This window comes from Lolium rigidum, chromosome 3 (genome assembly GCF_022539505.1).
Source record: "Lolium rigidum isolate FL_2022 chromosome 3, APGP_CSIRO_Lrig_0.1, whole genome shotgun sequence".
Classification (NCBI taxonomy): Eukaryota; Viridiplantae; Streptophyta; class Magnoliopsida; order Poales; family Poaceae; genus Lolium; species Lolium rigidum.
This window is the reverse complement of record NC_061510.1, coordinates 380,063,846-380,074,273: the sequence shown is the minus strand read 5'-3', so window position 1 is coordinate 380,074,273 and position 10,428 is coordinate 380,063,846. Positions and strand designations below refer to the sequence as shown.

The 10,428-nt window shown below is 50.0% G+C and overlaps 1 protein-coding gene across 1 annotated transcript; it reads right to left on the bottom strand.

Moving 5' to 3' along the window:
• Nucleotides 1–327: 327 nt before the first annotated feature.
• On the bottom strand, nucleotides 328–867 carry LOC124700653. Its single transcript, XM_047232744.1, has one exon. It carries the CDS (start codon nucleotides 865–867, stop codon nucleotides 328–330), a length of 540 nt encoding a protein of 179 aa, XP_047088700.1.
• Between the last annotated feature and the right edge of the window lie 9,561 nt (nucleotides 868–10,428).

Here is a 10,428-nt window from a genome sequence, read left to right as displayed (position 1 = left end):
TGAAAGACACTACAAATGAAGCAGGAGCAGTGGAATGCAGGAATATGTACACGGCATCTTCTTGGCTGAGTATTTCCACTAACATCGGCAACATAGTGACATATCTACAGGGCGTCTTCTTGCCTGAATATTTACACTGACATAGGACATATATGTACAATTTCCCGGCCATGTTTCTGACAGCGAAATTATGAGAAACTAACTATGAAGCATTTCCCGCGTCTGTTCCGCATCGGATCCAACTCCGACGATAGCAGCAACGTGGAACTTAAGACAAGGCGAGACGATGGTTTGCTCTGGCTGTACCGCGATGCCGGCGCGGCACGTCTACTCGCTTTCCGGGATGGCGGTCAAGTCGGGAGAGAACCTCGGCGGCGATCTCCCGGCCCGGTACGCGACCACCCGCTTCCTGGCCACAACCGGCTTCACCGCGATGGAAGTCATCACCGCATCGTCCGAGTAATCCTCCTCGGATGGCTCGAACACGAGCGGCGCCACGGAGCCTCGCCGGCGTCGGCCGGCGCCAGACGAGGCGGTGGCGGCCTTAACGAGCGCGGCGCTGGCTTTGACCGCCAGCGCCGACACCTCCTCGAGGGTGAGGCGGCGGCGCAGCATCTCGCCCGGGAGCACGAAGTAGATCTGCCCCGGCCGGAGCTCCTCGCCTCCGGCCACTGCTGCGACGGAGCCCTCGAAGCCCATCGCGTCGGCGTCGCAGAGGAACCACCCCTGCTTTCCTTGGCCGACCTCCTCCAGCGCCATAGCCACCGTGGCCGGCTGAGAGTACTCCCGGAGCTCGCCGCTGGGCAACACCACCCTCGCGGTGGCCACGCCGTCGGCTGCTGCGTCGTACGATACGCAGAGACCCATTGTAAGCGGTGCGCTGTCTGCTCCTCTGCAGCGAAGCGATTGTGCTGCTGCTAGCTTCTGCCTAGTTCTTTCCCCTGAGTCTCCTTGGTGATGCCCAATGTGGTGTGCTGCCGCCTGCCGGAGACGATGAGGGAGGAAGAGGTTTATAAACTTTATATAGCGGAGGAGTGCGGGGAAGACGGAGCGGGGAGACAGAGGGAGGGTTGTCGTGTAGCCGAGAATGGGGGCAGCACAGGCTGGAGCCTGGAGCTTTGTTGCCGCCAGCGAATGGCGTCGAGCCGTGGACTCGATTCGGCGGGCTTTCCTGTGCGGAGCACGGTCAATCGCCTGCTCGCAGACGATATTTATTCTTGAACAAGCTCACGGTGAACTTTGCACAACTAGCAAAAATGTCTATATGCGGTTAAGCTGCACACATTACAGGCTACAGTCCAGCAGGAAAGCTCTACCGCTAATGGATCATCCAAGCGAAGTAAGTAAAACTAAAAAATAAAGCATTAGAAATATTCGAGAAGAAACTCAGTAGATTGAAGAAAGTCGCAGGCTGAGAACCATCTGGTCTGAATACTCAGATTTTGCGCAATTTGAAGGTGCTGATAAAATATTTATGGGATGGCTAGAAGTGTCGGCTGCGAAATACTCCCTCGGTAGTCCGTCCTAAGTTCTATTGCACGGTCATTGATACAAAATTATATGGACTCATAATGTGTAGATGGTATCGTTGCATTTTATTATTGAACTTCTCTTTTATTTTATATTCAATTTTTTTTGGCAAATTATAAGTACAAATCATAATCAAAGTTGAAAATTAATGACCAGGAAAATTCAGGGGCACCTTACAATTAGAATGGATGGAGAAACTATCTCTAAGTCGAGAAAGAACTAGTTGCACCTGTTATTTTGCTGGCAACCAAGAAAATTATTCATATTAGCTGATTTCTAATTTATGCTCTTAACTTGTTCCATGTTTATATTATAAAATTGTGTGAGCTTTTCCACTACTTTGTCCTCATATCTCTCTCTCTATTTTTTTTCTATTTTTATAAAAATAATGTTTATGCGTGGGTTTTATCATTTGTTTTTTCCCATATTTTCTAACTTTTTGCACTTTTCCCTATTTTTTTGTCTACAATAATGCCCGTGAAAGTGATATTGTTTCCTACATGACCATACCAACTTTAGCTGGCAAGAGACCAAATTTAAATGGTTTTGGCAAAAAAAAATTGAGTTAGCTTGACTAGTTCTAGAGTTAAAGGGCCAAAATAATCGTAAGAGACCAAAAAAAGAGTAGATTTCCCGTGATAATAGACCTAGTCGTCCCAATACCGCAATTCACGATTCGCTAGATTTCCCCTGATAAGAAACCTATATTTTCCATGCATGGTAAGGACCTGAAGACTCATGTAATAGTACATCTTGACATGGCTGAGTAAGTTGTGAACTAGACAGAGATGACGAAAAGGGCTTTTGTTTTTGCCTTCTCTTAGCTAAGAGATGGTGTTTTATAACAAATAAAAGATATTTCTTTTCATTATACAAGATGCCTTCTTGCACTCACATGTTTGTAGCATGCACATGATAATTTGCGGAGAAACAATGGTATATTCCTTTTGTAGTTGCGGGTAGGCCAAAAGGCTTCATGGTCTCTTCATGTGGAACGGTACGCCTGGCGAAGGAAATGTTGACGGACGGGGTTCACATGAAGGGATGGGTTTCGTTCATGCATGCTAGCTATAGATGTGTATCGCTCACACAATATATATAGCAACAACCACTGGTGTAGCTATGTAGAAGTAAGGGGGTGGTGGGGGGGGGGGGGGGGCACCGCCGCCTAGCATTTAAAAAATTAGTGAAGGAAAAATATATATTAGGCTTATACTAGAATTTTTTGAGCCTTTTGCGCCCATATCATTATTTCTTCTGGTTTGCCCCCCACCACCCAAGATTTCCCGGCAAGCTTCGCCACTAGCTACAGCTGTACATGAGTTGTCGATGTACTCCCACGTCAGTACCTCCACAGGTACTTTGTTTGGTCTGAACATAATGTTGTGTCTAGACAAATCCGTTTAATTAGATTTTGAAGCTATGCATGCAAGTTTAATGAAAGAACAAGGACAAATATGTTTGTTGTAGCTACGGAGTACTCCCTCCTTTCCAAATTAGGATACCTATAGTTTTTAGCGAAAGTCGATTTTTTTTAAGTTTGAGCAACTATGTAGAAAAATATATCAACATTTAAATGCACATAATATGAACATATATTTCACGATAGTTAAAAAAAATATTAATTTAGGATTATAAACGTCATTTTGTTTCTACATGTAGTTGGTCAAATTTTAAGAAGTTTGATTTTATCCGAGAAAATTGCATATTGCTACCACAATTGCGGCTAGGGCTTCAGAAAATTACCACTTTTCAGGTCAACTGCAAAAAAACTACCACTTTTGCGTTTAATGGTTTCAAAAAACTACCAGTTCTGTGTAACAATCGGTTTGGCCCATTTGATCAAGTTTTTGACAGAGATGGCTCACCATGTCATTCAGATAGAAAACTAATTCAACATGGTGGGCCATCTCTGTCAGAAACATGATTAAATTGGACCAAACCGAGTATTACACACAATTGGTAGTTTTCTGAAGCAATTAGACGTAAAAGTGGTAGTTTTTTGCAACTGGCCGAAAAAGTGGTAGTTTTTTGAAGCCCTAGCCTCAATTGTGGTAGCAATATGCAATTATCTCATTTTATCCAAATATTATAGGCATCCTATTTTAGAATAGATGGAGTACTTGTGTGCATGCATATGGATGGGTTACCCTGGATAGTAATAGGTTATCATATCAGAACACTCTATTTCCGATGTATGCTTAGAAACGACAAGCCCTATCCACATGCCATGAAACTTGTATGGTAATACTACTGTAGTTTGCTCCTCTAACCGGTCCCATGCATGCATGGTCGTGGTCGTTTCCTAACCACAGGATGTCGCGAATCACTCGTCACCCGATCAACTGTCCCTGCGTCTCCACGAGGTCGACCTCATGTCAGTCCAAACCAGCTGAACGTCAAAGAAGACAAACGACAGCATTCTCCAGGTTCACGCATCGAGCAATAGAGGAAGGGAGAGATTGCGTTCATAAACCGCATCTGGCCCGGAGCGTCACCTACCTCCCCGGCCAGCCAGCGATGCTCATTGCGTGCGTGGCGCCGTGCATGCGAGCGACGCCGACGAACCGATCCGGCGGTCCGGCCACGTCGGGTGGCACGGCGCACATGCAAGCCGCGCTGCCCGGGCGGTGGGGAGCCACCCCGCACGACGGCCAACTTGGTCTGGTCCGGGCGAGCCAACAATCCCAGATCTTTCCAGCGCACCAAACAGCACGTGCCTATCGCGACGTCGCTCGGCCCGCCCGTCGTTGCTCCGGGTCCGAGCAGTACAGATCTTCCAGCACGAGGGCATCTCCCGCGACGCATTTCGGACACCCAAAATGTCCGCGGGCGTCCGTTTGCATCGCGAGGCGGACGCGGAAATGGTCGCGTGTCCGTTTGCGTCTGGGGCTGGCTCCAGCGGGGCGATGCATTTTGGGCGCAGACCAGAATTCAAAAAATAGAAGCACGCATAAACTTTTGCACCAAATTTACAGCCGCATTTTGAGGGCTGAAACAAGTTCACCCCACTTTGCATATCGGACTGCGCAAAGTGGAGACCAAAAGGGGCACAACAAGGCCTGTGCAGCAATAAAAATGTCCAAAAGGAGGCCAAGGTGCTGGGCGCATGGCGCCGGCGTCTCGCGCGCGGATTTCGGCGCGCCTCTTCATGAACCAGGCCCTGATGTCGTCGTCGACGCTGCTCAAGTCGGCTAGCATGATCCTAGTGTCCTCCGCAAGGATCTTGGCCTTGGCGTCCATCCTCCTAGCCTCGGCGTCAAGCAATTTGGCCTCGGCGTCTGCCTTTTGGACCTCAATTACCTCTTTGGCGAGGTTGTGGTAGATGGCAGCTGCGGCCTCTTTTTCCAGACGCCTCTTGTCGTCCCTAGCAGCCAAGGCGGCACGATTGTCGGCCATCATCTTTTTCATGCTCATGGTGAACGCAAGGGCCTGCGCCTCCCGCTGGAGATCGGCCTTCGTAGCCTTGTGGCCTCGTGGACGAGGTGGAAGGGCTGGACGGCCTTGATCGTCGTCCTCGCCGTCGAGGTTGATCGATGTCCCATTCCTCACAGCTTCCATGTAGGCCGCATAGCTTGTCATCCACTTGTTGGCGTCTTTGAGCACGTTCCAGCAATGGACCACATGGAAGCCCTTCTTATGCGTCGCCCTGAACTTCTCCAAGGCGCGGGATACCTGCATTCATAGCTGTCCCAATGATGTACATAGAATGATGCACATAGTGTTGAATGATGATGGTTCTATCGTGTTTACTGTCATGACGCCAGCGCCGCTTACGGGGTTGTTAATAGCATGTTCGACCGCCGAGCAAAACTTGGCTGTCTCTTACTTGATGTAGTTCCATCTTTTTCGGAGGGACTCTAACGTCCGAGGGCTTGTGATATTGTAGGGCGGGTGCCGCCTGGTCTCGTTGTACTGCTGCGAGACCTCCGCCAAGGTCGGATGGAGGGCTACTTGCGTGACGCCGGCTTTGATCTGCATCTGCCACGCCTGCTGGTTGGCGGCCGCGGAAATCTTCATCTTCTGGTTCCTGCGCCGGCAGCGACGTTTTGCGGTCGCGGGCCGCGGAAATCTTCATCTTCTGGTTCCTGCGCCGGCAGCGACGTTTCGCGGCCTCGATCACTTTCTCCTCCGGGGAGAGCACCTTCTTTGCAGCCTTCGCCTTTGCCTCCCGGCCGCCACCGGTGCCGGCCCGCTTTGCTTCCGGCGGACCCTCCATTGTGGCTACGGTCGTGGCTACGGGGGAGTGTGGGGCGGCGGCGGGTGCGGCGACGAGGGTTTGATGCGCATCCATGGCGGTGGCTACGGCGGCGAGGACGTCCATCGCTTCTGGAATGTTTCGCGCCGGTCTAGTTTGCTTTTTCGCGCGGGGAATGGCCAGTGGCGGGAATTATATCGGCCTCGCTGCCACTGACGCGCGGGTCCTACGTCTTTTTCGGCGGTCACTCGGCGCGACCGCCGAGTGTCCGCGGAGACGCAAACCTGACGCATATTTGGGCCAGGTTTACGTCTCCGCAGACGGGCCGGTCACTTTGCGTCGCCCCGCTGGAGCAGGGCCCAGACGCATTTCCGGTCACGGCGGACGAAAAAGGTCGCTCAGCGACCATTTGCGTCGCGCCGCTGGAGATGGCCTAAGCTTCCATGAAATTTCGCCTGGTAGACCGATGCACAAGCCACTGTGGTGGATGCAGAGTTGCAGACTGCAGAGGGTGTTTTGTATATGGTAGATCTAGCTTGTCGCCGGTGCGTCGGACCGGCGGACGGCAGCGGGAATCTTTGGGCGGCAGGATGGCCGCGGGTCTCAACGTGCTCATGTGCGTTCAAGGGATATATTAGTCGTGTTTTGGTGTACGGGATTAATTATTCGCCTGAGCATCTTCGTGTAAAGTGGGCGCTTATGCTAATCATGCTTCAGCCTTTCAGGGTGCTGGGTTAGGGCATTACTAGGATTGTACCCTGCAAATCTGTTACTCTCTCGGTTCAATAGTATTGATTTGGATCTAATTTATTTGGAGAATGGTGTAATTTATTTATAATATAACCCCACCATCCAATATTACAATGTGTTTGGTAATTGGATTAATGAGATTAAGAAGAAAACTTAAGCTAGAATACACCTTGGTTTTCAGCTCCTCGTCCCTCGTTGCTCCGGTTCCATCTCGCGCGTCTCAGATGAACTATACCAATGCGTCGGGCTGGACCAAGCCTTGGGCAGGGCTAAGGAAAGCCCACCGCTAAAAAATCAGGTCCAAGCCTAACCCAGCTCAGCCAAATACCCGCAAAGCCCGGGGGGTCGTAGGCCGGGTCCTGGTATTAAACGCATTTTTCAGACTACCCAGACCCAGCCCATCTATCGGGCCAACATTTTCAATCTGAGGTCCGGGTTTTTCGGGCCAGGCTGCCCATGACCATGCTTGAGCTGAACAAAGCTCAAGCTTCCTTGACATTTCACATGGTAGACCCATGCACACACCACGGTGGTGGGTGTGTGTCTTACTCCATATGGTAGATCTTGTCGCCGGTGCGTCGGATGGGCAGCGCAGGTGTCAGCAGGAAATTTTTGGAGCCTCTTGAGGGGCGTTTAGTTGCTTGACCTTGCCTTGGCTCGCATCGGTCCAGCAATTTTTGGCTTGTTTGGTTGCCTGGGTTGAATCACACTGCACCCTCAGGCCAGGCCCTAGAGGAACGCTCGATTCGATCGTTTCTAGCGATGCAGGCAAATTTCGTACGCAGCTGATGCAAAATGGTATCTTCGGCGCACGCGTGGAGACGATGAGGGAGATGACGGGATCTGCGGCGCGCATCGGTGAAAAGCGAAGAGGAAGGCGGGAAGGATTCCGTCACCTCCCGGTGTGCCCCATCGCCTCTTTTTACCCCCATCTCCACTCCCCTCCCAAATTTTGAGCTCCTCCTCCTGTCGGCAAGCAGGTAAGAGGCGGACACATCACCGGTCGGCGACGGTGACAGCGGCGACTGCATATGGGCAGTTTCATCTTCTTCTTGGTGCAACACTTCTTCACCTCCGATGATGACTGTAAGGATTTCCCTTACCCCAGTACCTCGGTTATATTTAGATCTAGGTTAGGAGTTGCCAGATCTTTCTAGGCTTTGATCTTGTAGCAGGGGTTAGTCTGGATTGTGCTGAGGTATCATGATCTTACTAGGGTGACACATTTCTGGTCCTTGTTTGTCACAAATGTGCTGACCTACGATGATCTTGCTAGGGTTAGTGATGTCCACCGTTGCAATTTATTGCTTGTCTGATTTAGGCATGATCTTGCTAGGTTTGTGCTGTCCACAGTTGCAATAATGTTGATATGGTCTGTGTTGTCCACTTTAGCCATGTCTTTGTTCCCAGGTAGATTCACGGTATATGTACTACGATGTGTTTAGGATTTCTTCTGTGATCACTTTAGCTAGGCGATTGTCTGGGTTGGGCACTCTCAGATCCCTTCGCAAGTTGCCGAATCTCATCCCCTCTTTGAGTCCAAGGTGGGCCAGCCGTCAATGGCCCTGTGACTGACTTGGTGGCCCAAGTAGCTGCAGAGGTGGCAGCATGATTGGCGTCCACAAAGAAGAACAAGAACCACATGTAAGCAGACAAAGCCTTGAAGGCCTCACAGAAGGGCAATGCCACCATGAAATGGCTTCCATTCATGTCCAACTTCGTGTTCGAGAAGATGTGCATCTTGACCAAATCCGGTGTCAGAACTGTCATGGGATTCAAGGAGGTCCATCTGACTGTTGTGACGAAGGCCCTATTCGAACACTATGGTGTCTCTGCGTGCTCCACTCAGGTGTACAACCACCTGAGGAAGTGGAGGTAGAGGTGGCTCACCATTACCAGGCTTCACGATCTTAGCGGGGCTCAATGTTGTGCCCATTGCGAACTACAACGGGATGCATACCATCTTATCTTTCGGCCTCGCCACCGACAAGTACGCCATGGGATCCAGTGAGCTCCTGGGCTCGGCTGCAGCTACTCCTTCACCTGAGGATGCTGAAACCTAGGAGTCCGACACAACCATCCTCGATGGCCCCCCTGAGAAGGCTGCTGATGTGCCTGACAAGGCGACCGCCGGCAAGAGAAAGAGAGGTGCCTTCGCCAACGACGAGCTGGTGGCCTTCACCAACATGACCTTTGTTGTGAAGGACGTCGCACAAGCCATCAGGGACAACAAGCTCACAGGCATGCACCCTGACATGTACAACGCGGTCATGGACATGCTTGGCTTCGCCGAGGAGGATCTCATGGTGGCTCTGAGCCACCTCATCGACCACAAGGCCCAGGGTTGCAGCTTTGTGGACATGATCGAGACACACCGCGTCCACAGGCTAAGGAACTACCTTGCAAGTACAAGCTGTAGTGGTGCCCTTGAGGGCGTAGGCGAGGGGATGCATGCTTGGAGGTGATGGACTTGATGATGTTGCTGATGATGTACATTTTAGAAGTATCTAGGGTTGAAAGACATTTGATGGCCCCCTTTTGTAACTATGATGAGGTGGTATATACTAACCCCTCAGTTGATGGTGAACTTGCGGTGTTAAGATGACAACCAATTTTGTTGTGGTGGTAGGATGACACCATAGTAGTGTAGGATGAACTTGTGATCCACTTTTGGAATGATCATGCATTCCCCTGTTAGTTTATCATTTGCTGTCAACACTTGTGTAGTTCTATTACTCTGTTCTGAATTGGTTCATGGTTGTGATCGATTACCTATCCTTGTTATGCCATGATAGTGGTGTGTGTTGTTCCGTGGACGGATTTGAGAAATCTACAGCTCATGCAGGATCTGCCAAGACCAAGTGAGTGGCTACTCCAATAACAGCTAAAGAAGGTATGAAACATTGGAGGAGGCACAACAAGAGTATCTCACCTTCCTGGAAGATGAGTTCAGCGTAGATCAGGCCATCGATGAGCTGGTTCCATTAGCACATCTACCACCGAAGGAAGTGCATGCTCTACAAGGAGCACCACCGGAGGTGCGTCAGAGTCGGGTCAAAGATTACATCATCGCCTTCCTCATCGTGATGATCGCGAGGATCTTGTTCTTCTGAATGGTGTGTGATCGTATGTAACATGTTATGTGATGGCGTGTAACTCACACGTTCGTTGGGAACCCCAAGAGGAAGGTATGATGCGCACAGCAGCAAGTTTTCCCTCAGAAAGAAACCAAGGTTTATCGAACCAGGAGGAGCCAAGAAGCACGTTGAAGGTTGATGGCGGCGGGATGTAGTGCGGCGCAACACCGGGGATTCCGGCGCCAACGTGGAACCCGCACAACACAACCAAAGTACTTTGCCCCAACGAAACAATAAGGTTGTCAATCTCACCGACTTGCCGTAACAAAGGATTAACCGTATTGTGTGCAAGATGATTGTTTGCGTAAAACAAGTAGAACAAGTATTGCGAGAGATTGTATTTCAAGATAGAGAATTGGACCGGGGTCCACAGCTCACTAGAGGTGTCTCTCCCATAAGATAAACAAGCATGTTGGGTGAACAAATTACAGCTTGGGCAATTGACAAATAAAGAGGGCATGACCATGCACATACATATTATGATGAGTATAGTGAGATTTAATTGGGCATTATGACAAAGTACATAGACCGCCATCCAAGCATGCATCTATGCCTAAAAAGTCCACCTTCAGAGTTATCATCCGAACCCCTCCAAGCATTAAGTTGCTAACAACGGACAATTGCATTAAGTATTGCGCGTAATGTAATCGAGTAACTACATCCTTGAACATAGCACCAATGTTTTATCCCTAGTGGCAACAGCACATCCACAACCTTAGAACTTTCCGTCACTCGTCCCGGATATCAATGGAGGCATGAACCCACTATCGAGCATAAATACTCCCTCTTGGAGTTACAAGCATCTACTTGGCC

Excerpts from the sequence above, each read along its gene's own strand:
- LOC124700653 (XM_047232744.1), bottom strand. The coding sequence starts at position 867 with ATGGGTCTCTGCGTATCGTACGACGCAGCAGCCGACGGCGTGGCCACC.